This window comes from Protopterus annectens, chromosome 1.part2, assembly GCF_019279795.1.
Source record: "Protopterus annectens isolate FY-2018-M chromosome 1.part2, PAN1.0, whole genome shotgun sequence".
Taxonomy (NCBI): domain Eukaryota; kingdom Metazoa; phylum Chordata; order Ceratodontiformes; family Protopteridae; genus Protopterus; species Protopterus annectens.
The window spans coordinates 211,457,614-211,483,809 of record NC_056727.1 but is presented as its reverse complement, the minus strand read 5'-3'; the positions used below and the strand labels follow the sequence as shown (position 1 = coordinate 211,483,809).

The 26,196-nt window shown below is 43.3% G+C and overlaps 1 protein-coding gene across 1 annotated transcript in view; it reads right to left on the bottom strand.

Moving 5' to 3' along the window:
• Window positions 1-26,196, bottom strand: part of UGP2 (UDP-glucose pyrophosphorylase 2) — a gene marked incomplete in the record, with an annotated part of 652,430 nt that overhangs the window by 206,581 nt on the left and 419,653 nt on the right. Inside the window, 2 exon segments of the mRNA XM_044055543.1 lie at window positions 9,312-9,445; window positions 9,791-9,976. Of these exon segments, the coding sequence (XP_043911478.1) occupies window positions 9,312-9,445; window positions 9,791-9,976 (320 nt within the window).

The window sequence follows — 26,196 nt, the reverse complement described above, 5'->3', positions numbered from 1 at the left end:
GCGTGGCAAGAAAGACTGATGCAATTGCGTCAGCTGCATGTTTTATACCCCTGATATCATGGAAGAAGGGACAGCAACAGACGCAGGACCCAAGACTTTGTTAATCAGGCTGACTGAGGGCAACCTGCCAGCAGACTACCCAAATGTGATGACTGCAACAGTGAAACATGAAGAACATCTACTATTTTCTTTGTGTTTCATTGTTGCAGTCATCACATTTGGGTTGATTCCCAAATCTGAGGAAAAGGGTGGAGGCAGTCAAGGAAACTAGGGGCTGGCTAGGATGCCCTGCAAGACTGCAGAGGCAGACCCTGCCCTTGATTTGGAGAATATAGGCAGGTGGTAATGTTTCGTGAAGGTGTGACCAGATGTCCAGGTGATAGCCTCCAGGATGTCCCTGGTGGGGACTCCTCTGAGGAAAGCTGCAGAGGTGGAGGCTGCTCTGGTGGAGCGAGTCCTGACCCCCTTGGGGGAGGCTTTCCATGTTGTTTGTAGCAGAAATAGATGCAGTGTGCTATCCATTTAAAGATGGTTTGTTTGGAGATGGCTTTGCCCTCTGACCCTGCAGCAAAGCTAACCAGCAATTGATCAGACTTTTTGAAGGATTTAGTCCTGTCTAGATAGACTCTGAGCTGTCTGTGCACATCGAGAGTGCAGGATCCTTTCCCCCTTGTTCTGTGCGTTAGGGAAAAGGGTGGGGAAATTAATGGACTGGTTGAGAGCTACACTGGACACCACACCTTGAGCATGAAGGATGGGTTTAGTCCCGAGGGACACCCTGTCAGCATGGAAGATGATGAAGGGTTCCACAGCCATGAGTGCTTGCAGCTTGGAGACCCTTCTGGCTGAAGTGATGGCCAGAAGGAAAGCAGTTTTCTAGGAGAGAAAATTTAGCTCTTCTGAAGAGGCATGTTCGAAGGGGGGGGGGTGAGCTTTTCCAACACAAAGTTAAGCTCCCAAAGCTGGAGTTGGTGCTCTTCTGGGTGGCCTCAAGTTGCTAGCCACTCTTAGGAACCATTTGATCACAGGGTGCGAGAAAAAGGGCTGCTCAGTGGGAAAATGAGCAGAGATAGCAGAGACATGATTTTTAATAGAGGAAAAGGAGAGTCCACTGTGTAGCAGGTCAGCTAAATGAGGGAGGGAGGGAGGGCTGTGCCATATTGGCTCCCTTAGCCTGAATCCAGGTGCAGAACCTTTTCCATTTGTTAGCGTAAGACTTTATAGTGCTAGGGCATCTGGCCTTGTGTATAACAACTAGAACCTGTTTGCTGAGGTCGGCAGATTGAATGGGGGGTAGGGAATAAGCCAAGCTGCCAAACTGAGTGTCTGCAATTGGGGAAGCATGAATTCCCCTTTCCTCTGGGTCAGGAGGTTTGGAATCGGAGGGAGATGCCATGGTAACAGAGAGGACAGGCTGTGTAGCAAGGGGTACCAGTGCTGGAGAGGCCAGTCTAGAGCTATAAGAATTGTCCTTGGTTTTTCCTCCTTTATTTTGAGCAGTACCCTGGGGATGAGAGGTAGTGGAGGAAAGGCATAGACTGACAGATTGACCCAGGGGAAGGACAGGGCATCCACTTTCCAAGCCATGCAGTGATGCTCCCTGGTGCAAAACTTGCTGAGCTGATGGTTGGTGTGGGAGGCAAAGAGGTCGACCTTCGGGGTGTCCCATTTCTGAGTTATTAGGGCAAAGGCTCTTCTGTTGAGCTGCCACTCGTGTGGGACCAGAAGATTTCTGCTTAAGTGGTCCGTTAGCACAATTCCTGTCAGGTTCTCAACTCTCTAACAGGTGGAGTTGCATGGCAGAGGCTGTGTGCCAAAGGGTCATGGCCAGCCTGCATAGAAGGTAGGACTGAGTCCCTCCGTGCTTGTTGATATACCACATCACAGATGCATTGCCTGTTTTGATCAGGAGAGCCACTGGGGAGAGAAGGGTCTTGAAAGCTATCAAGGGGTGCTGGACAGCTATCATCTATTTTTGGCTGATGTGCAGATGGATTTGCTATGGGCTCCATTGGCCCTGTATGCATCTGCTGTCCAGGTATGCACCCCAGGCATAATCTGATGCATCTGTGGTGAGGGTATGGGCAGCGTGGGATGGTGAGAAAGGTAATCCTTTGTTAAGGGAGCATGCTGTTGCCCATTAAAGAAAATCTTTTCTGAGGCAAGGTATTATAGGTATAAGAGTCTCCAGGTCTTGACAGTGTTAACACCAAAGGCTTTTTAGGTACCACTGAAGTTTCCTCATATGCAGTCTGGCATATGGAGGGAGTAGAATGCAAGATGCCATGAACCCCAGAGCTTACAGGATTTTCCTTGCAGATAGTTGGGGTCTGGTGGCTAGTTGAGAGTAGTCTGTCAGAAAGGTTTGCTTTTCTGGTGTAAGGAATGCCATCTGAGATGCTGTGTCCAGGCTTGCTCCCAGGAATATAATCCTTTGGGGGGGGGGGGTACCCGTTTGGATTTCTTTTCGTTGACTGTGTATCCTAGGGAGGTCAGTAGGGACTTTACAAAGGCCAGGTGCTTGAGCAACTTTTTCTGGCTTCTGCCTGAATTAGGCAGTCGTCTAAGTATGGGCAAATCTGGATATTCCTTTGTTTGAAAAAGGCAATGGCCGGAGCCAGACATTTTGTGAAAACTCTGGAAGCAGTAGATAAGCCCTGAAATGGAGATATTTCCTGCATGATTCCCTGATAGGAATGTGGAGGTAGGCCTCCTTTAGGTCTAGGGTGACTAGCCAAGCATCCTTGGAGAGCATGGGTGGCAGCTGGTGGAGAGTGAGCATTTTGAATTTTGGCATCACCAGAAAGGTGTTTAGAATGGATAGATAGAGGATGAGGTGTGTGCCAGGTGCCCTCTTTCCTGGGTACCAGAAAAAGTCTGGAGTAGAAACCTTAGCCTTACTCTTCTGCAGGAACGTGCTCTACTGCACTCATGGAGAGCAGGGAAAGGACTTGCTTTTGCGCCTCTGCATACTGGTTTTGAAGTAGATCTGGGAACCCTTTTGGAGTTGGAAGGGTGTGGAAAGAAAATTTGTATCCTGGGACACTATGTTGAGAACCCAGCAGTCATTGGTAATGGAGGCCCGGGTGTTTGCATGAAAGGAGAGTTTTCCTCCTAGGGGTAAGTGGAGGTAGGCAGAGGGAGGGGGTGGGGGAGGAGAGTCATTACAAGTTCTTACCATAAGGAGTGGCTTAGAACTCCCTGGTTTTTGAAGTGGAGGCAGTCCACTACTTATATCTCTGCATTCCCTGTGGCTGCTGTCTGTGGGGTCTGGTTCCCCAGGGTCTGGGCTGAACTGACCTAGTGGGAGCAGGAAAGGACCAGTGCTGGGAGGGACAATGCCTGCTGAATCTGGGTGGCTGGACCTGTGAGAAACCCTTAACTGCCTGCATAGATTTTGCTTTTTCTTCTATCCTTAAGACCTCTTCTGCTTTGGTGCCAAATAAGTTGTCTTTGTGCAAGGGTCATCAAATAATTTAGATTTAATATGGTCTGGCAAGGGCTGTTCCTTAAGCCATGCATGACTTCTAAGGACAGAACCGGTGACTGCTGCCCTGCAAGAAGCTTCTACGGTGTCAAAACCACAGTGCAAGGGGTGTTTAGTTACTTGACTTGCGGAATGCATTAACTCTTGTAAGTCTTTAGATTCTGCACAAGCAGGAAAGGAAGACATTTTTTGTTTGTGGAGTTTCAAGGTATGTTGCTGAAGTTTTAGCACATGGAACTGACAATTCAGTGCTCTGATAGCAAGAGTAGCTGAGGTGTATACTTTTTTACTCCATCTGTCTAGTGCTCGTGAATCCCTATCTGAGGGCATGGGATTCTTAGCAGAGGCTGCTTTAATTCCTTTAGGCCCCTGAGAAATTACTTCAGGGTCAGCAGTAGGATTTTTAAAAATAAATTTGTGCGAGTCAGTGACTCTAATACCAGTCTGGTTTTCTGGGTGCAGTAGGGAGGGTGGCAGGAGTCAAACTGGATTCCAGGAAAACATCCTCCACAACATCCAGGACTGGGGAGATGGCCAGGGGTCTGTGCTGTGGAAGATCTAAGAATTCCCCAAGTCCCTTTTTAGACTGAGGGTAGTCCTGACTTTTCCATTGGAAATGCTCCCTTAAGGTGTGAAGGGTTTCCCCAAAGGAGAAATCCTCTGGGGAAGAGGCTGAGGGAATGGAATCCTCTGCATCAGAATCCTCATAAGCAGAGGGGTTGCATGTTTTCATACTCAGATGCATCAGAGTCATTGGACTGCTGTTCAGGCAAAACTACAGGGAACAGATCTCTTTCTTTTGGAAGGTATAGCTTGGCTTCCCCTGATCAGCATAAGGTCTCCCGCCATTTTAAGCATTTGAGACTGAGGCAACAAGCAGGTGCCCGAGATTGGGTCATCGGTTTCTTGGGTGTGGTTTGTAACCTGGGCCTAAGAAACTTGTTAATTTTTGAAAGAAAGGTAGTCGCGAAAGAAGTCATCTGTTTGTGTCGAGAATCTGTAGTGCGAAGGACTTCCTCGGAAGCTGGTGCCTGCTCAGTGGCTCTGGACCCATCCAAGATGGAGATGACCGCAGGATCCTTAGTCGAACAATAGTTTTGTGGCATACCGGACTCCGCAAGGGTCTCAGTAGCGGCCTGCAAATCTACAGAAGCAGGCATCAGAGGCTGCAAAAGCGCCTCACTGAGGACCGGAGAACTGACGCTTAGCTTAATGTGAGCATAGTCAGTAGGTGTGGACCTGTGTGGTCTGTCTGTCTTTACCTTTACATTTTTTCAGAAGATCTGCTGTCGGATGGCTTACCGAGGCCATATCGGAATTAGAGGACTGTAAGAGAAAATCTCTAGCTACAATAAGGGCATGATGTATAGTTCTGGTGCTGAACAAAGCACAGAAGCTACAGCAGGGAACATTGTAGTCTGGACATAAGCAAGTGAAGCAGTAAGAATGAAAGTCTCTGTGTGGTATTTGCTTTCCTCAGGCGAGACGATTGTTAACTTTGTCTGACATCGGTTAGTGCAAGAAAAAACGATCCCCAATGGGGTATTTAGCTTTAGAAGACTTCAACTTCAATTCGGAAGATGAAACTCTGGCAGCGGCTGACTGGCACTCGTGCGAACTGCTTCTGCTTTGGGCTCCATGGCAAGAAAGACTGATGTAATGGCATCGGCTGCCATACTTTATACTACTGACGACCTGACGTCAGTCCTGAAGTGAGAGCAACCGACGCAGAAATACTAAGCCTCTGGTATTCGGGCCAGCCGAGGGCTACCCTGGCAGGGATAACCCAACTGTGAGGACTACAACAGTGAAACACAAAGAACATCTGAAAGTGTTGTGAGCCTGCTCTGAAGCGCAGGAATTTTCTGAATGATTCCCTGATGGGGATGTAGAGGTAGGAATCTTTTAGGTCTAAGGTCACTAGCCAGGCATTTTTTGTCAGCATAGGCAGCAGCTGCTGCAAAGTTAGCATTTTGAATCTGGGGACCACCAGGAAGGTGTTCAGAATGGATAGATCCAGGATGGGGCACAAAGTTCCCTCTTTTCTGGGAACAAGGAATAGTCTGGAATAAAAGCCTCTGCCTGTTTAACCTGATGGGACAGGTTCTACTGCCCCCTGGGATATGAGAGTTTGGACCGGTTTCAATGCCTCTGCCCACTGATTTGGAGGCAAGTCTGGGTATCCTCTTGGAATTGGGAGTTTGCTGAAAGAGAATTTGTATCCCTGAGAAATGATCTTTAAGACCCATTGGTCCTTTGTTGCAGAAAGCAGATAGTCTGAAGAGGGAGAGCCTTCGTCCTAGTTTTTGATGAGAGAAGGGAGGGCAGAGGAGGGAGGGGAGTCATTGTGAGTGTTTGCAAAGAAGGCTGGCTTAGAACTCCCTGCCTTAGAGACGGAAATGGTCCATTGTTTGCTTCTCTGCTGGCCCTGGGATAGGGGCCAGGATGGTCTGTCCCTGTGAGGCTTACATTGGCCCTGTCTGCTAAGTGCAGGGAAGGCAGAGTGCTAAGAGGGAAAGTTCCTGCTGAATCTAGGAGGTTGAACTTGAAATAAACTTCTACTGTTTGCATAGATTTTGCTTTGTCTTCTATCTTTTCAAGCACCTCTTCTGCTTTTTCCCCAAACAAACGCTTCTTATATAGGGGTGCATCAATAAGTTTAGACTTGACATGATCAGGGAGAGGTTGTTCCTTCAGTCATGCATTTCTCCCAATACCAGATCCTGTCACTGCTGCCCTGCTAGAGGCTTCTAGGGCATCATATCCACATCGTAATGAGTGTTTGGCCACTTGACAAGCAGAGTGCAGTAAATCTAACTCTTTTGAATTGGCACAGTCAGGAAAGGTAGCAATCTTCTGTTTTAAATTGTTCCAAAGTGTGTTGTTGATATTTTAACATATGGAACTGACAATTGAGTGCTCTGATAGCTAAGGCTGCAGAGTTGTATACTTTTTCCCCCTATCTGTCCAGAGCTCTGGAGTCCTTGTCAGAAGGAAGAGGATTCTTGTCAGAACTAGTCATGTCTTTTAGGTCCCTGTGCAATGATCTCTGGGTATGCAGCAGGATTTCTGTACAGGTATCTGTGAGAATCCGGTACTCTGTAGTACCGGTCATGTTTACTGGGAGCAAAAGGGAGGGCATCAGGGGCTAAGCTGGATTCATGGAAAACATCATCCACCACTTCTAAAATGGGGGGGGGTCTGTGCTGGGGCAGGTCCAGAAACTCTCCAAATCTTTTCTTAGACTGTGGGAAGTCCTGAGATTCCCACTGGAAATATTCCCTGAAGGAGTGAAGGGTTTCCCCAAAGGAAAGGTCCTCTGTAGGGGAGGCAGAAGGGATGGATTCCTCTGCATCTGAACCCTCATAAGCAGTTAAGGGATGCTGTTCCTCTTCAATAACTGAATAGTCAGATTCCTCAGAATCCTGTTCTGCCATAATTTCTGGGGAAGGGTGCCTTTTCCTTTTAGAAGTAATGGCTTGACTACCCTGGATAAGGGAGATGAGATCCTCCGACATTTTAAGAATTTGTGTTTGGGGTGGTGGAGCAGTAGCAAGATGGTGGCTAAAAGCAGATTTCCTAGGAGTGGCCTGGTTTCTAAACCTGACAGAATCCGTCGGTCTGAGAGAAATGATAGTTGGATGTGAAGATGTTAGTTTTTGTCTAGATTCGGTAGTGCGAAAGGCCTCCTTGGAAGCCTGTGCCTGTGTCACGGCTCCAGACCCAACCGAGGCAGAGACAGCCAAAGGCTCGGAAGACTAAGAAGATTTCTGTGGCATACTGGACTCCGAAAGGGTCTTGGTACAGGCCTGCGTAAATAAAGAATCGGGCATCAGGGGCTGCGAAAACACCTCACTGAATTCTGGAGAACTGATGACCTGCTTAGTGGTAGCGTCGTCAGAAGGCTTAGCCTTGTGTGGTCTGTCTATCTTTATCTCTACATTTTTTTGGAATGTCCACAGATTGTTGGCCGACAGACGCCATATCAGAATGCGAAGACAGAACACAAAAATAACTGTCTATAAAAGAGCTCTACAGTGAATGGTTCTCACATTAACGAAGGCACAGAACTGGCAACGGGGGACATCGTGGTCTGGGCCTAAACAAGTGACACAGTAAGAATGGAAGTCTTTGTGTGGATCTGCTTTCCACAGGTGAGACGATTAACTTTTTCAGACATCGGTTAAAAAAGGATCCCCAACAGGGTACTTAGCTTTAGACGTTTTCAGCTGAAATGCAACTTCTGGTAGTGACTGACCGGCACTCATGTGAACTGATTCTGCTACGAGCTCCATGGCAAGAAAGACTGATGCAATGATGTCGGCTCCCTTGCTTTATAGCACTGACAACTTGATGTTAGGCTACAGGCGACTGCAGCTGATGCAAAAAAAAAAAAAAAAAAAAAAAAAAAAAAAAAAAAAAGCATAGACTCTGGTATTCGGGCCAGCCGAGGGCTACCACAGCAGGGATAATCCACAGGTGATGACTGCAACAGTGAAACACAAAGAACATTACTGGTTTAGGAGCATCAGCCATCCTAATGCTTGAAAGAGAAAAAAATAAATACACAGGCACACAAATGCACTCACTCACAAGAAAGGGGAGTGGGAAGACCAAGGGGAATTACAACTATATAAAGATTTTTTTTTTTTTTTACAACTGACAAGTCAACACAGGTAGAAGAGTTGTGGGAAAGAAAAAAGAAAGGGAAGAACACTTAACCCTGAAAAGATTTCAATTACTCACCCAGAAAATGCTCAGAGCTCTAGACCACTATGCTTAGCTGAACAGCGGCAAACAAGATCTGAAGGGAAGAAGGAGACATGGGGCATTATGGGTAAGGGAAGGAGCTTGGAGCTCGGATCAAATGTTAGTGATGCGACCGTGTCGGATCCAATTTGGATCCATAGACCCACAGGTTGAAGACCACATTAAGTCAACGACTTCAGATCTGCATTTTTATTGTCCTACTCCCCCTTAATCTAATTTTAATATGGACCTGTGGGTGAAAGTGCACAACAGTTCTGTTAACCAATGTTATTTAGTCTGATACTGCAGGTCAGTCAAACATTACTCTGATGATCTTGTCAAAATTATTGTTGCTCTACATAGTCAAAATGCTAAGTGTCTTGTAAAATATACAGTAAACTCTCAGTTAACTCGAACTCAAGCAACTGGGGGGGGGGGGGAACTGGAAGAAATAAAGCACAATTTTTATATGTTGCACTTTGTTTTCCACCCGTAGAAACATATTTTACGTTTTTAGAGTTTTAAAAAGGAAGACAAGAATAAATTCCCTCTCTCCCCAACCTGAGAACAAATCAAACCAAACCAATAGTATAGGGTATGGTATTAGGCAAGTCTATTTTTAACATGCAACTCTCAAGCAACCAGAAACTACAGTTATCTGGAATCTACCAATTTCCATGGGTGCTGGTTAATGGAGAGTTTACTGTATACCACTTGCAGCTTTTTGTAAATATGCCAGCCACATCTGACATTCTTTTAACAACCTAATATTTAGGACGAACCTTTTATTTTGGCTGATGATGTTGACTTTTAAGCTAGTTCTGGTAAGACAGGCTGGTGTCTATGAAGGAATATTAAAACTAAGGTCCATTATGTTCTTTAGTCTCTGTCCATATTTCAAGCCAAGATTTAAATGTTCCATTACCGGAAAACAAGTTTGCCTAATGTCAAAATAAGCATTACTCTCACCAAGAAAGAAAGAAAACACAAGGGATAATGACGCACTTTGCAATGAGCAATCACAAGACTACCAGTTTAGTCAAGGACAACTAAAAATGATATTTATGGGTTATACCTGCTTTGGTTAAAAGTGTAGATTTTCAAACGACAGTGACTGTACTTCTGCAAAATTTTCTTGGTGTCTTCATCGGTGTTAAAGGAGTTCATTAAAACCAGGGGAACATCAGTATTGTAGGTTTTATTTAAATGCTGGAAATAAACATTGTAAAAAGAAAATATTTGCATTTTACAATCTCCAAAAATTTAAGCAGCCACATCAGTAATTTTATACCCTCTTTCCCACATTTAAACCCATATTCCAAATGCAGTTTGAGTGTCTTACACAAAGCTCTGTTATATTACCCAATAGTTATGACTATAATACTCATACATCAGGAGGCCCCAATAACTGCTTCTGGCTTACATTCTGGACACCACTGTATTCATACAAGCTGCTATTTACTGTATAACTGTTATGCAAGATAATGTGATACTAGTCTGTATTTAATAATTTCCCACCCTCCAGACACAGACATACTTAAGCTATTTTCTTACCTCAATCTGCTGAACAGTCAAGTCCAAAAAGGTGTTTTCATTACGTACACTAATAAGGCTCTTGGGTCCTTTGCAACCCATACTGGTACCCAAACCACCATTGAGTTTTACCACCACCAGCTTGCTCAAGAGTTTAGACACATTACTTGGTAATCCTCTTGCCTTAATCTTCTCATATGGTTGAATCTGTAAAATTTGAATTAAAATTATCCAGAATGTAATCTGTAGTAAATGCAAATACAGTTAAACTGAACTGCTACAGAAAAAATAAAATTAGACCTCTCAAAACTCAAGTTCTTAACTATATATCAAGATAACATGACATGTACTTTTGCAAATATGACGTGCACTTTTACAAGCAAGACAGACCAATGAATCAGTATTATCACAATGAGTTGTGTAATGGGGCGGGGGGGGGGGGTCAATTTGAAGCTCCCCACCAGAAAGGTTCTTGTGTTGCTTCTGTGTCTAATGGTAGTGAGCAGGTTCCTCTCTTTCTTGGTGGTGGGGACTGGAAACAGAAGTCTTGATTTCACTGCACATCACTTCCTGTGGTTGGGAATCTGACAGCTGCAGTTATGTGGCTCTTGGCTCTGTATGCACAGAAGCTTCACTCCCTTGACTTAACAGTGAATAGCCACTAAGCTATGAACTCTTGGCTTGTCAGCGAAGGGCCCTGTCCGGTGGGGGATTAAAACAGGAGCAGCGGTCAATCTCAAGGACGTGCATAGCAAGATTGTGGGAAGTAAATTATGACCGTGGATTACTGTAGTGAGCAGGAGAACAGTGAAAATCTATACAGCCAGCTAAAGAGCTTTGTGCTCAAAGTTACAACTTCAACATTTTAGGATCAGCTGATGACCACATGCTACATGTGCAGAAAGCCATTTAACACTGCTGAAGTACATTTTAACTTTAGAATTTTAACTGTGACAAAATGAAGCAGTATAAACCCTCCCCTACTCTGTAGTTTAGGACTTCAATAAAATGAAGCTTTTCTAGTTCATTCTCGTCTAACTATATGAAAAGTACCTGAAAATCTGGGCTTACACCGAAATGATGATTTGAAATTGTCTTATGAGAAATGAAGCCTGCTGTCTTTAGAGGACACACAGGAAAATAAGCCATCGAAAGAATATGGCAATGAACACATTTAGGGATGCACAGCTTATGGTCAAAGGCAATCAACAGGAAGATTGGCCTAATCACCTGTACTGGTGGGAGACTAACTATGGCCCTGGCCCTCATGAAGTAGAACCTCCACATATACCTGGTGAAAATCTGATCACCCATCCAGACTGCTTTGAAAGGGTTCTAAGGAAACTAACAGGACAGCTTATTCCAGAAACAGGGGATAGCTCTGATTAATATTGGTCACACCATCTGTACTGATGGGATAGTGTAGGTTTAGGTCTCTAGAAGAGTTTTTTTGCTTTACCACTGGTTTTACTTAGTTGGAGCGCGAAGCATGCAGCATCATTCGTGGCACAGAAGGCTAAACAGAGGTCATGCCCTTCAGCAGTATGCATGACAGTGAATAGAGAGAGAGAATTTTTAGTCCATCAGAGTAGCTTTTTGGCAAGGAAATACTATTGCATCTCAGCCTGGTTTAAATCCTAAGCAAGCTGCATGGTGAGGGGTGCATTAGTCAATAATGGGCCTAATGAGGGACAAATAAAGGTGGGCTATAACTTCTTTGGATGAGACGAGACCACTTTACACAACCCAAGTATTTTATATAAGGTATTCAGGAACTAAAATTAGTAATTAGCAAACTTTAAAACAAAACAGTAATTTCCTTAAATAGGACAATGGAAATCTGTGCAGAGGGCACAAAGTGTTTATCTGAGCGGTAATACATTTCAGTGCATTTATTATACCAGTTTTACTCATAAGGTTGAGAGGTCTCACCAAGCTCCGTAATGCATACGCCAAGCACTCTGATGTGTATTAGTCACATAAAAAGAAAATGCATGCATTAAAAGTCCATATCCTTATTTTAACTCCTTAGTCAGGATACAGCATTGACCTAGCTGAACAATTTTCAAGCTCAGCCTAGGAAGTAGTACAATAAACTGTGTGACAATTTTAGACATTTATTAGTATACAGAAACATTGTTCCATGGTACACAGACTTGCGTTACTAGCATAATCTTACAATGTATAAAAATGCTATAAATGTGTCAGTCTTTAAATATTTAACATCATAGTAACAAATGCACAATCAACTGTAAAAGAATGCATTAGAATAATTATACTTCCTTTGTACACATTGTACAAATGTGTTTGTCTCCAACACCTTTATTAAATTATCACTTAAGATATAGGTAAATGTACATTAACAGAAAAAAACATTAACATTTTCCATTTAAATACAACAGATGCATATTTTCTTTGCTATTACCATCAGTCCAACATTCCTGCCTTCCCTTAAACCTTACTTCTCATTATACATGAATTGTTCTCAAGATTTTCGATTTACTTCCAAGCAATTTGCTCCTTCCTTTTTCTAAAGGTTCCTCTTCCAGTTCTTTTACCTCTTTTATAATATTCAATACCTCAAATACAGGTGGTGTACACTGATTTCCATTTTCTATTAATAGCTTTTTGGCAGCCAACAGAATTAAGCCCAAGGCCTTACGATGCCTAGGCAATTCAGTTCTTGTATCCCAGCTCAAGAGAGTCATTTCCATACTTGCAGCCATTTGCTTACCCAATGTTTCTGTAGGGAATTTTTAAAATCTCCCAACTCATTACATTCCCAAAACAAATGTTCTCAGTTACCTTTGTTATCCATCATACCTCCAACATTTAGCTATCCAAAATACTTTTGAAGTCTGTTTGGGGTATAAAAATACTTATCCAATCACTTCCCAAAATCCTAAACTCTCTGGACTGGGTTACACACTTGGGAACCATATATATCTTCCCATTATTAATTTTCTAGTAAATTGCTTTCCTAGTCTGTCTTCCCAAGCTTTGATTATATCCTCCAATTGATTCTTATTTATCATTCAATAATTTTATATGCCCTTCGAATTATCCCTTTAACAGATGCTTCTGTTCTAGATTAAACTAAAAACTCTACTAGAGTAGGTCTTTCACATAAAAGTTCCCTATCCCTTTCTCCCTGCCTATACTCTGAAATCAAGCCCTGTAGAGAAGGAATTCTCTAGCCTGCAATCCAAATGTCTTCACAGCCTCATCCCACTCTATATCTTTCCTGCTTGAGTTATTTGCTCCAAATACCTTGGTTCTTTTGCCAGGTTTCTCCAGTAAATTCCAGCCCCCTCGACTATTTTCTATACCCCTGCTTGCAAATCATCCCCATTGGCAAATTTCCTTTCTCCATTCTCATACTGGTTTAGTTCTTAGAATATTTTCTGTAACTTTATGAATATAATATTCTGTACCACCTATTATTCTCCTTGTAGATCTGCATCCAAAACCCCACTCTTTCTTGAGCTTTCCCTGGTTTCATCATCCCTTACCTTGAATTATAACCTTCTGCATGCGTTATGTATACAAACGCATATACTAGCGATCCCTTCAAATCAGTTAATCCTAAATGACCTTATCTCACTTCACTCTTGCCCTCCTTCCCTCCCAGATAAATTCCTTCAATTCTTTAGTAATTATTGTCCACAACTTCTCATCAGGTTGATGAAAGTATGCCTGACCTGTACAAAAGACTACAGGAACTAAAAAACATTTTCACCGCTTGTACCCGTAAATAAGTTTCCAGTTTCTCAATTTTTGTATTATCTTTTGTTTAATCTCTTCATACATATCCTTAGCTGCTCTAAACAGAAGCCCTTTTTAATCATACTCCTATATACTTCATCTTATGTCCCCATAAATACGGGTATTGTTGAAACAATTTGTGTGTGGGTACATAATTTAAAGCTATAACCTTTGTTTTATCTTCATTAATGTTGTATCCTGAAAAGAATATTTTAAGACAGTTTCAAGTCAACAATGAGATGTCCTTCACAGTTTCATAGTTTAGTACTAGGCTATCTGCCCTGGGGCATTTGTAAGCCTAGCCATAGTGATGTGGCTTTCGTCACCCCTTGATAGGATACAAAAATGCACAGAATAGATTTAGAATACTGTGCCTCTGTCTAGTAGTGACACAGTGAAGGTCCCCTTATATAATAGAATTAGTTTACTGTGCCCCTGTCTAGTAGTGACACAGATGTGACCCCTGGGGTAAACTTACGATCTCCTATCCACTCATCAAGATTTCTCTTGAAGAGAGTCAGTGAGGGGCCCTGCGTAACATGAACTGGGATCTTGTTCCAGAGCATGGGAAGCCTCTGGGTTATGAATCTATCCCTCCAGCATGTCCTATTCATACTTGCGCCGAGGTTGAAGTCTTTAGCTCTCGTGGTTTTGATGGATTTGGATTTTTTGAGGTGGAGCATGTACATCAGTTCCTGATTGGACATGGCCTTGTACGTCAGGCAGAGATCACCTCTGAGCAGGCGGTATGCTACTGAATAGAGCTGGAGTTTCATTAGTCTGGCAGAATGATGGAGACCCTTGATCCTCTTGGTGAGGTACTTTTGTGGTCTCTCCAGATGTTGCAAATGCCGGGTGAGGTACATACCAAATGGGGCATTGTACTCAATCATGGGTCTGATGAGGGAGGAGTATAGGGGTACAATGACATCCTTGGATTTGGATGTGAATCCCTTCATGATGAGGTGTGAAACGTAGAATGTTTTTCTAACCACTTTGGCAATGTGGGTGTCAAATGAGAGGTCGCTGTTGACTTGGGTGCCTAGGTCTCTGATTACTTTTTCCGTACTCAGTGGGTTGCTGTCTGTGATAATTTGTGGGTGCTTTGTTTTTCCCAAAGGGGATGACTATACATTTTTTGGCATTTAGTTTAAGGCCATGACTCCGGCACCATAGGTTCATAGGTTCATACTAGGCTATCTGCCCTAGGGCATTTATAAGCCTAGCCAGAGTGTGTGTGGCTTTCACCACCCCTTAGGATGAGAATACTATACCCATTAGTTTGCTGTGCCTCTGTCCAGCAGTGATACAGAGATGATTCCCGGGGTAAACCTATGATCTCCCATCCACTCGTCAAGATTTCTCTTGAACAGAGTCAGTGAGGGGCTCTGCCTCACATGGACTGGGATTCTGTTCCATAGTGTAGGGAGTTCTCTGGGTGATGAATCTGTCCCTCCAGCACGTCCTATTTATATCCGTGTTGAGGTTTAAGTCTCTTGCTCTCGTGGCTCTGGTGGATTTGGATTTTTTGAGGTGGAGCATGTCCATTAATTCCGGGTTGGACATGGCCTTGTATGTCAGGCACAGATCACCTCTGAGCAGACGGTATGCGACTGAATAGAGCTGGAGTTTCTTCAGTCGGGCATCGTATGACATATGTTTGAGCCCCTTTATCCTTTTGGTGAGGAACTTTTGGGGTCTTTCCAACTGCTGCAGGTGTCGGGTAAGGTACATTCCGAATGGGGCGTTGTACTCAATCATTGGTCTGATAAGTGAAGAGTACAGGGGTACAATGACCTCTCCTGATCTGGATGTGAATCCCTTCATGATCAGGTGGGCAATGTAGAAGGTCTTCCTAACCACTTTGGCAATGTGAGTGTCAAAAGAGAGGTTACTGTCAACTTGGGTCCCCAGGTCCCTGATAACTTCTTCCGTGTTTAATGGATTACCACCTATGTGGTAATTAGGGGTTACCTTGTTTTTCCCAAAGGGTAGGACTATACATTTTTTGGCATTTAGCTTAAGGCCATGGCTCTGGCACCAGTTATCCATTTCTATGAGACCTTTCTGGAGGATGTCTGTGTCTGATGGAGTGTCAATTATGGTGCCCAGTTTGCAGTCATCTGCAAATTTTGTCAGCCACAATCCCCTATGTTTGCCTGCACTTCAGAAAAATAAATGCCGAACAAGAGGGGCCCAGGACTGAGCCCTGTGGGACACCGCTCGTGACCGGCTTAGAGTCTGACATGGCACCAGCAACTCTAACCCTGTGTGTTCTGTCCTTGAGCCAGTTTGCAACCCATCTTGTGACATATGGGTTTACATCTAAGCTGGTGAGCTTTTCTATGATGCCCGAGTGGGGTATTGTGTCGAATGCTTTTGCTAGGTCAAGGTAGGCTGTGTGAACTGCCTTACCCTCATCAATGGCCTTAGTGACAGTTTCGAAAAAGTCGACCAAGTTCAAGAGGCAGGATCTGCCCTTGACAAAGCCAAATTGGGTAGGATCCAGTGTCTGTAGGTCCCCAATGTCTTTATTTATGAGTTCCATTATGATCCTCTCCATAGCTTTGCAGACCAGGCTCGTCAAGCTTATGGGGCGGTAATTTCCAGGGTTCGTAGAAGCACCGCCTTTGTGGAGTGGGACCACAGTTGCCGTACGCCATTCTTTGGGTACGTATCCTGTAGTAAGGCTAAGATTAAACAGCAGCCTTATGTGTGGGTTTAGTTCCTCATTGAGTTCGTGTAGCACACAGCCGGGGACACCGTCCGGTCCCATTGATGCTGTGTTTTTTGCTTTAGAGAGAGCAGCTCTCACCTGGGCATCTGAGATGTTTGGGAGGCTAGACTCTGGTGGGATAGATATTTCTCCTTTTGGGGGGGGGAGGGAGGGGAGAAATTTGCACTGAACCTGTCTGCCAGTATGTTGGCAATGTCTGTGGGTTCAGTGTCCGTTTCTGTGAGGCCTTTTTGTAGGATGTATGTGTCCGCTGGTGTATCGACTATGGCGCCTAGTTTGCAGTCATCTGTGAACTGTCAGCCACAACCCTCCCATGTTTGCTTTAACATCAGAGAAATAAATGCCGAACAAGAGGGGTCCCAGGACAGATCCCTGTGGGACACCACTTGTGACTGGCTTTGAGTCTGACATTGCTCCAGGGATTTTAACTTTATGGGTTCTGTCCTTTAGTCAGTTTGCAACCCATCTAGTGACATAAGGGTTTACATTTAAGCTGTTGAGCTTATCTATGATGCCTGAGTGGGGTATTGTGTCGAAGGCCTTAGCCAAGTCCAGGTAGGCTGTATGGACTTGCTTTGCCCTCATCAATGGCTCTAGTGACTGTTTTGAAAAAGTCAACCAGGTTCAAAAGGCAGGATCTGCCCTTTACAAAGCCGAACTGGGTGGGGTCAAGTGTCTGTAGGTCCCCAATGTCTCTGTTTATGAGTTCCATAATGATTCTTTCCATAGCTTTGCAGACCAGGCTGGTTAAGCTTATGGGGCGGTAGTTCCCAGGGTCTATAGAGGTACCCCCTTTGTGGAGTGGGACCACTGTTGCTGTACGCCAGTGTTCAGGTACATATCCTGTAGTAAGGCTAAGGTTAAATAGCATTTTTATGTGCGGGTTTAGCTCCTCTTGGAGTTCACGTAGCACGCAACCCGGGATACCATCAGGTCCCATTGATTCTGTGTTTTTAGCTTTGCTGAGGGTGGCTCTCACCTGGACATCTGAGATGACAGGGAGATTACATTCAGCTGGGATAAGTATTTCTTCTTTTGGGGGTGAGGGAGGGGAGAAATTTGCACTGAACCTGTCAGCCAGAATGTTGGCAATATCTGTGCGTTCAGTGTATTTTTTGTTGTTGTGAACTAACTCTGAGCATATCTGAGGGTTTCCGCCCAGGTTTCTAACATAGCTGAAGAAGGCTTTGTGGTATCTTTAGTGTCCTTAGCGATTTTTCTCTCAAAGTTGGCCTTGGATGTTTTTATGAGAGAACGCAGTTTTCTGCTAGTGTTGATCAGAGATGTCTTCCCTTTATGGGATTTTGCTCTGTCGTGTAGTAGCTTCCTTCTTTTGTTATACAATTTGTTAATGGCTGAGGTCCACCAGACAGGACGCTTGCCTTTGGTGGAGAGGGACTTGGATTTATTTGGGATTGCATGATCCATGCATTCTTGGAGATGTCCATAGAAAGCATTTGTGAAGGATTCAGCATTGTGGGATGTGGTATCCACTGGCCCAGTGGACTTTAAAGGATACCATCTCAGTCTTAAGAAGAGTGAAGTCTGCTTTTGAGAAGTTTTTCACTGTGGTCTTTTGTGCTGGGGGTGGAGGTGGGATATGTGTATCCAGGGTGATTAGTTTGTGGTCAGATCTCTCTAGTGAGGGATATACCTCCGGTGTGGAGCATTTTGTCCCCATGTTTGTGATGATCAGGTCTAGTATATTATCTCCCCTAGTGGGAGAGGTGACTAGTTGTTCCAGTGCATTTGAATTTATGAATTCCAGGAACCTTTGGGCTAGGGTGTTAGGGCTTTGGTGTACATCTACAAATAAAGCCAGCTTTTACCAATAATCATACCTATTACATCCTTGTATTTTTTAGTCCCTTATTTTCTTTGCCAATGGCTCTAAATATAAAGCAAATGAAGTGAAAAAAGCGGACACTCATACTTAGTTCCTCTGTTCAAACAGCTTCTCTGAGAGCAACCCTTCCACTTAAATTCTTGCCTCATAACCTAATTAACTTTGCCAATCATTAGCAGACCGGAGTCCCGCTGTGGCGACCCCTAACCGGGAAAAGCCGAAAGACACAAACAAACTTTATCAGGGAATACAAATGCTTCCAGTTCCCTACTCAGAATCCCAGCTTACTCTGTCAAATACTTTCTCTGCATCAAGACCCACCAACAACAGAAGTATTTTCTTACAATCCACTTCACTCTGGATCATTGTTCTATTAATGTCAAATGTGTGCACCCCCCCCCCCAAAAAAAAATAACTATCAATTTTGGCAACACCTTTGCCATTCTTTTAGCTAATATAAAGAAACACTATAATCGTGGTTTAAAATTGAAATGGGTCTATAGCCACCATGGCTTTCAGCCAAGATTCCCCTCCTTTTAAAATACTGTCAAACAAACCCTTCCAGATCTGTCACTTTCTTTGCTCCTAGTTTCCAAACTTCCACAGGAATACCTGTAACAACTCTGTTACAGATGGTTTTGCTTTTGAAGTTGACCTTGCTGTGTCTAGGGCAATTAGCTTTGAATATCAGAGCTACAAATAAGTTAAAATAATTTGTGCCCCCAACATTTCTGACAGAGTACCCTGTGGGGAATTATTATAGCAATAACCCACGCCTGGGTGTGGGTAATGCTGGATTTACCCACGGTTGGCGTGGTTTGGTCTCGAGGGCGAAGCCCGAGGGACCAAACAAATCCAACCGTGGGTAAATTCAGCATTATCCACACCCAGAAGTGGGTTATTGCTATTATACCATGACATTATTTAAGAAAAGAAACTATTACTTTTCTTAAATAATGGCATAGTATAATGCCTGTTTACTGCCCTTCCACAGATGTCTGGCATCCGCGGCAGTTCTGATGTACTGCACGCCTGCGCAGTACATCAGAGTTGGCAAAAGCAGCGAGAAAGCAAGATCTCAGTTGCTTTTTTTTTACTGTTTTCGCTATGTTAAATGGGTTTAACACAGCGAGATAGTTTTAAAATAAGCAACGGAGATGTCCGTTGCTTAGTTTAAAACTGTCTCGCTATGTTAAACCCATTTAACATAGCGAAACAGTAAAAAAAGCAATGGAGATCTTGCTTTCTCCGTTGCTTTTTTTTAAAACCTGTCTCGCTATGTTAAATGGGTTTAGCATAGCGAGACAGCTTTAAAATAAGCAACAGAGATCTCCGTTGCTTATTTTAAAGCTGTCTCACTATGTTAAACCCATTTAACATAGCTAGACAGTGTTTTAAAAGTAGAGTTATACTAATGGAAAAAAGTCCGGGCGACCGGACCTTTTTCCATTAGTATAACTCTATTTACAATGTGCACGCTGGCCAATCAGCGTGCACGTTTGGGGGGGTCATGGTATAATAAAGTTTATCAAATCAAGCCCCCCCCCCAAAAAAAAACATTCTCTGGTACCCATTCTTTTTCCCAGGACCTCTCCAGCAGTTGCTGTCAACCTCTGGAAAAATTCTCTGAAATCTATTTGAGGTATAAAGATACCTATGCAGACACTGATGCAAAAATATTGAAGCTTCTGTTCTAGACTAGACTGCAAAACACTGCCAGACCTGGTCTTTCATTTAAGACTCCCCTATCCCCTTCTCTGTGCATTTATCAATCCGTGGTAAGGAGGGCAGTTTCCAACCCGTAGTACAAAGTACTGCTCGACTTCATCTCACTTGAACCTTACCCTCCCTAGTTATTTGCTCCCGTTACCTTGTTTTTTTTGATAATTTTCTACAATAAATTCCAGCTCCCTCTTGCCTATTTTCTGTGCCTCTATTTTGTTTTCTATTGGTAAAAGTTTCCCCATTCACATATTTATATACTGGCTTAATTCTTAAAACATTTTCTGCTATCTATTACTCTGTATGGTTGTTACTGTTCTCCAAGTGCCTGCATCCAAAACCCTACTCTAGCCTTGTTTTGTCATCCCTCCCCAGTTCAACATAATTGCTTTGCACTTTGATTTGCAGTGTTCTGCTTGTGCCATGTACGACTCTTAACTGCATCGCTCTAAAGAATCCTTTCAAATACGGCAGCCCTAAACCACCTTGTTCTAGGGGAAGAAATAATGTATCGCATTTAATTCTTGCCCTTTTTCAGTCAAATTCCTTCAATTCTGTGTTAAATTATGATCCACAAATTCTACTAGAGTTAATAAAAATATGCCTAAATGTACATAATAGTAAGGGGACCTAGAAACATTTTCACTGCTTGTACTTTACTTTCAATACCTACCATAAACAGCTTCTAACTTCTCGCTTTGTATTTTTTTGTTTAGCTTCTTCCCACATATCCTTAGCTGCCATAACAGAATCTTTTTTTTAACCCAAACACTTCATGTCCCCATAAATATGGGTATTATTGGAGCAATTCATGGGTGGATTTGTTTACTGCTATAGCCTTTGGTTTTATCCTCATTTTAATTTTATATCCTGAAAAAAGCTTTAAACTATCAACATATGCTACAACACTGAAATATCCTTTGCTGGATTTATCAGATACAAACTTAACATATCTACAAATATGGATTCTTAACTACCAAACCAGTTATACCCTTGAACCTGAGAGTCCTTTACTTTCTTTGCCAGTGGTTCTACATTTAAATCAAATAAAAGACGACACCCCTGCCTGGTTCCTCTATTCAAATCCAGCCTATGAGAGAGGAGCCCTCCTACCTTGATTCCCAACTCTGACCTTTCATATTTGCCTAATTAACCTCATTCTATTAAGAAAATGCTGTCATTGCCTTACCAATAACACCCCAGATAATCAAATACCTTCTCTGCAAAAAAAAAAAAAAAAAAACGTCAGTAACACCTAGGTCTTCTTGCATGCTGCTTCCATTTGGATCAGCATTGTTCAGTTAATGCTGCCAAATGTTGTCTTCTCTACTCCAGTGACCCATGCTCATCAGTTTTGGCAACCCCTTAGCCATTCTCTTAACTAGAATAGATAAAGCCTTTATAGTTATAATTCAAAACTAGAAATTGTCTATGTGAACCTGGATTTAAAGGATGTATTCTTAGCAAAACCGCTAGACTTGTCTTCAAAGATGCTGGTACTGTCCCTCCTTTTAACCTTTCAGATCTTTACATTTTCCCCTCCTAACTCCCACAGGAGTACCATCGATTTTTGGAGACCACCCTATTGATAGATTATAAATTGCTACATTTATCTCGCCCTTCGTGAGCTTCATCTTACTCTGACTTTGACATATTTGCATCTTCCGTAAAATGTTTTTGTTTGCGTCTTTTCTCCACCATTCCTCTACTCTATACAGATTTTCACAGAATTCCCAAAGTATCTCGAATATTTCTCTAGGGTCTCTGATCAATTTTCTATTTGAAGGTTTATACTAGGCTAACAACCAGCAGGGTCTTAAATCCTAGCTGTGCAACCCAATTCAGTTATGTCCCAGAGTACCTTAGACACTTACATGGTGGGGTATATGTTAATAAAGAGGTCGTCAAAGGTTATGGGGGGTTGTTAGTTGGGCATTAACTTACCGTTTACCTCGGTCCAAAGACATGGGTGCCAGAAAAGTGGTGAATTTGTGATTTCCCATCCAATGATCAAGGTTTCTTTTGAATAGGATTAGAGATGAACTCTTGTTTCATGTAGATGGAGAGCTTATTTCATAGTGTAGGGATCCTTTGAGAGGCGTATTGGTCTCTATAGCACGTTCTAAATTTATTTATTTATTTAATTTTACATTTGTTAACTGGGCTGGTCCAACTGGATACATGTCCATTTTCAGTGGAGGCCCGGGGAGAAAAGCTCCGCTATCTACTATATGTCAAAAAATACAAAAATTTACAATACTAAATGCAAATAAGCCTCAAATCACAGGATGTTCAGGAATCAGTGGAGAGACAAAGACATAGGTGGAAAGTAAGTTCATGTAGACATAGTTTATAACAGAAATAATTATATTATTGATAGTTTAACAATAGAAATTTACTAAAGTCAGTATAAATAGGGAGAGATAGTTACCCAACAGAGCTGGAAAGTGTGAAGTAGTAGAAATTGAGATAAGGAGGAGAGGTGGCAGGAGAAGTGCTAAATCATGTTACATTCAAAGTTCAGGTCTTGGATCTATTGACAGATCACCTCTCAGTAACCTTTAGGAGACTGAGTACAGAGATAGGGCCTTAAGGCAATCTATGTACAGCAGGGTATTCATACCTTGGATTCTGCTGGTAAGGAACCTTTCAGGGCATTACCACTGTTACAAGTGCCTGGATAGGTACATGCCAAAGGAGGCACTGTGCTCTATGGGTCTGACAGGGCAGAGTAGAGTGGTACTGCAACTTTCTTGGACCTGGATGCCACACCCTTGTTTATGAGCTGGGCAACATAGAATGATTTTTACTGTATTGGCTTTGCCACCAGTCATTTGTTTGCATTAGACCCTCCGAGAATGTCGCTGTCTTAAAAGGGATGGGACACTGATATCTCCCAATTTACAGTCATATGTGAACTCTGTGGGCCACAGCCCTTTGACATTCGCCTTTTCTTCCAAGAAATAGATGCCAAACAGGAGCGGGCCCATCACAGAGCCATGGGTTAGCCCACTGGTGATGGGTCTCCTGGTGGAGGTGGTCTCACCAATCCTGGCTTCTTGGGTCCTGTGAGCCAGCCAGAAATCCACCAAGTTGAGTAGGGATTTATGCCTAGTTCTGAGAGTTTAACAATACCAAAGTGGGGTATTGTACTGAACACCTTGGCCAGGTTACACCATCTTTCCCTCATCCATAGCACTGGAGACCATCTTAGTCTATCAGATTGAGTAGGAAAGACCTTATTTTAAAGCCAAACTAGGGTGGCCCAGTGTCTGTAGGTTGCCAATGTCCTTGTTAATGATTTCCATGATAATTTGTTCCATGGCTTTGCATGTCAGACTAACAAGGTCTGTAGTTGCTGGGTTCAGTTGATGGTCTACTCTTATAAAAAGGGATGACTGCTGGGTCCTACATTCACATAGCACGTAACCCATTTTGAGGCTGTAGTTGAAGAGTGCTTCAAGTGGTCCTGCTAAGTCTTGTTTTAAGTTATTTAGAAGGTGACCAGTGATATTGTTGGGATACACTGCAGCAGTGTTCTTGACCTTAGCAAGCGCCAACTGGACCTGCTCCCCGCTGATAGTTTGGGGGGGATATGCTACAAAGGATTTTACAGGGGGTAGTGGGGATAAGCTCAAATCTAAATTTATCAGGCAGTAGATTCACTATGTCACCCTGGTCAGTGAAGCTTGTGCTTTTTGCAACCCACCAGTTCTGCACTCCGCTGTTACCTTTAAAGTTCCTGACACAGCTGAAAGCCTTGCAATGGCCCTTAGGTCTTGCTGGACTTTATTAGACCTCTTCGTTTTTTGTTGAAGAGTGCTCATCTCTAAGAGTGTTGCTCTTTCCGATTTTGGCCATGACTTCTCCACTGGGGTATGTTTTTGGTGTTAGAATTGGGCTTACTTCTGGTAGGTGCTGCAACCACAATGCAGCAATTTACATGTCTGCACATGAATTCTGTAAACTATTCTTCATAGGTAGCTGTGTCCTCAAGGTTAGCAGCTGTGAATTTTGGAAACTGTCACTTAACAGGGTTGTAGCTTGCTTTAAAATAGTTTAGCTGTTTTGGGTTTAGTATTTTTTAGGTTGATTTTTATTTTGAAGGAGACAGCTTTGCGGTCCAATTTCAATTTCCTCAAGGAGGACAAGACATAGTGGGGGAAATGCTTTCCTAAGTTGGGGAATACTAGGTACAATATGTATGATCCTCTGGTTGGAATGTGTGCAATTTGGGTCATGGTGTTTTTGCTGATGAAGTCCAAGAAATGTTGTGCCTGTGAGTTACAGGCAGTGTCGGTTTCCCCATCTACAGAGGGGTAGTTAAAGTCTCCAATGAATAGGGTATTTGGTTGGATGGCAAGTGCCTCTAGGTCTAGATAAGAGTTGAGAGCTCTGTGGGTTATAGAAGGTGACCTGTAACTGGCCAGGATAAGGTAAGGAACCTAGTCTATGGAGACCTGAATGAACTCCAGGACATCATCACGTTTAACCAATATGGAGTTGTATTTGTTGCTAATGTGGATAGAGACAACTCCAGCTTTAGCCCCAATCTGGCATGATGTTGGTCTAAATATGTGGAAGGCACTGTTTCCTTCCACTGCCAAAGTACTTGCTGCAGCGTTAAACCAAGTCATGGTGACAGCACTGATGTCTACATTCTCCAGAGTAAGGAGCACTTGTAGGGTATGGAGTTTCTTGTATACGCTCCAAGCATTGAGCAGTAACATTTTTAGGTTGCTTTGAGGTTTTGTTACTTTGACATTGCCTAAAAAAGATTGTGGGGGGGGGGGTGAATAAAGATTTAGCAAATATCTAAAAACCCAGGGGGGGCAAGTGCAGACCATCCTTGGCAAAACAACATGGTCTGTTAACCATGCCATCCCATGCTTATGGATACTGGACCCTAGAATGACACCAGACATTAAGCCAGTTATCAATTTTCTGTTCATACTGTGGCATTATCCCTGGGGAAGGTAGAATGCTGCTCAGTGCAAGGCACATACCTGTCTGTGACCCATTCAGAGAGATCCAAGTTTCTTTTCATACAGTCCAGTGAGGTAAGCCTCACGTCATTTACACCACCACGGACCATGATAGACTTGTACTGGTACTTGTGATGCAGTAACATGAGAGAATGTGTGATACGGCATATCATTTAGGCTTCTTCTCTGACCTTGTAGCCCAGGTAGGTGTATGACCCTAGCTCTGAGTAGCATCCTGCCATCACCCAGAATGATACCACAGTACAAGGACAAAAAGACTGACTTCAATAAATGGCTAAGCTTCTGGTGTCATTCCAAGGGGGATCCAGTATCTGTCTGCCTGGGATGACATGATCGACAGACCACGATGCTTTGCCAGAAATGGCTTGCACCTGTCGCCCTTGGGATTCCGGATACTGGCTAAGGCTCTTGCCAACCTATAGTGCCTTTTTAGGCAAGCTTCAAATGACAAATTCACCACCGTAACAGGTACAAGCAAGCAAAATCTGAGGGTAATGCTATTCAATGCTAGAAGTCTAAACCTCAAAATGCATTCACTCGAGGCACTCCTTAAAATGGAAAACATCGACATCTGTGCAGTGACAGAGACCTGGTTCAAGGCTCCAGAGAGCACCCCTGCATTACCAGGCTATAATTCACACCACACCTTTCGGCCACCTAACCTGGGCTGAAACACTAAAGGCAGAGGCGTGTCCATATTCATTAAGGATATCCACACCTCCATGCTAGTTGCTCATCATAATGCATCAGAGATTATCCAAGTGCAATTACCTATGGGCAAGACCACAACCCAAATTATAACCAGCTACAGATCCCCCACCTTTCCCCAGGATTCCCACTCCTCATTTATTGATATACTGGAAAATATTAGGGTACAACCTAACACCGTAATAATGGGCGATTTCAACTACCCCACCATTAACTGGGAAAACTACTAGTGTACCAACTCTTTTGCTCAACATTTTCTGGGATTCATAAATTCCAACGCCTTGGATCAACTTATCCACACCCCCACCAGAGACAGCAATATCCTTGACCTGGTCATAACCAACATGGGCGACTGGTGTTTCACAGCAGAAGTCAATTCCTCGTTGGTCAGATCCGACCACAAGCTAATCACCCTAGACATCCACATCCCACCCTCACCCGAATTAGGGAAACCACCGTAAAAAAAATTCTCCAAAGCCAACTTCACGCTTCTTAAGACAGAAGTGGCAAACTTTACGACACCCATGCAGACGGGACAATAAAGGTATGACTGCTGAATCCTACACAAATGCACTTTATAAGCACTTACATGAGTGCATGGATCGTGCTATCCCTAACAGAACCAAGATGCTATCCTCCATAA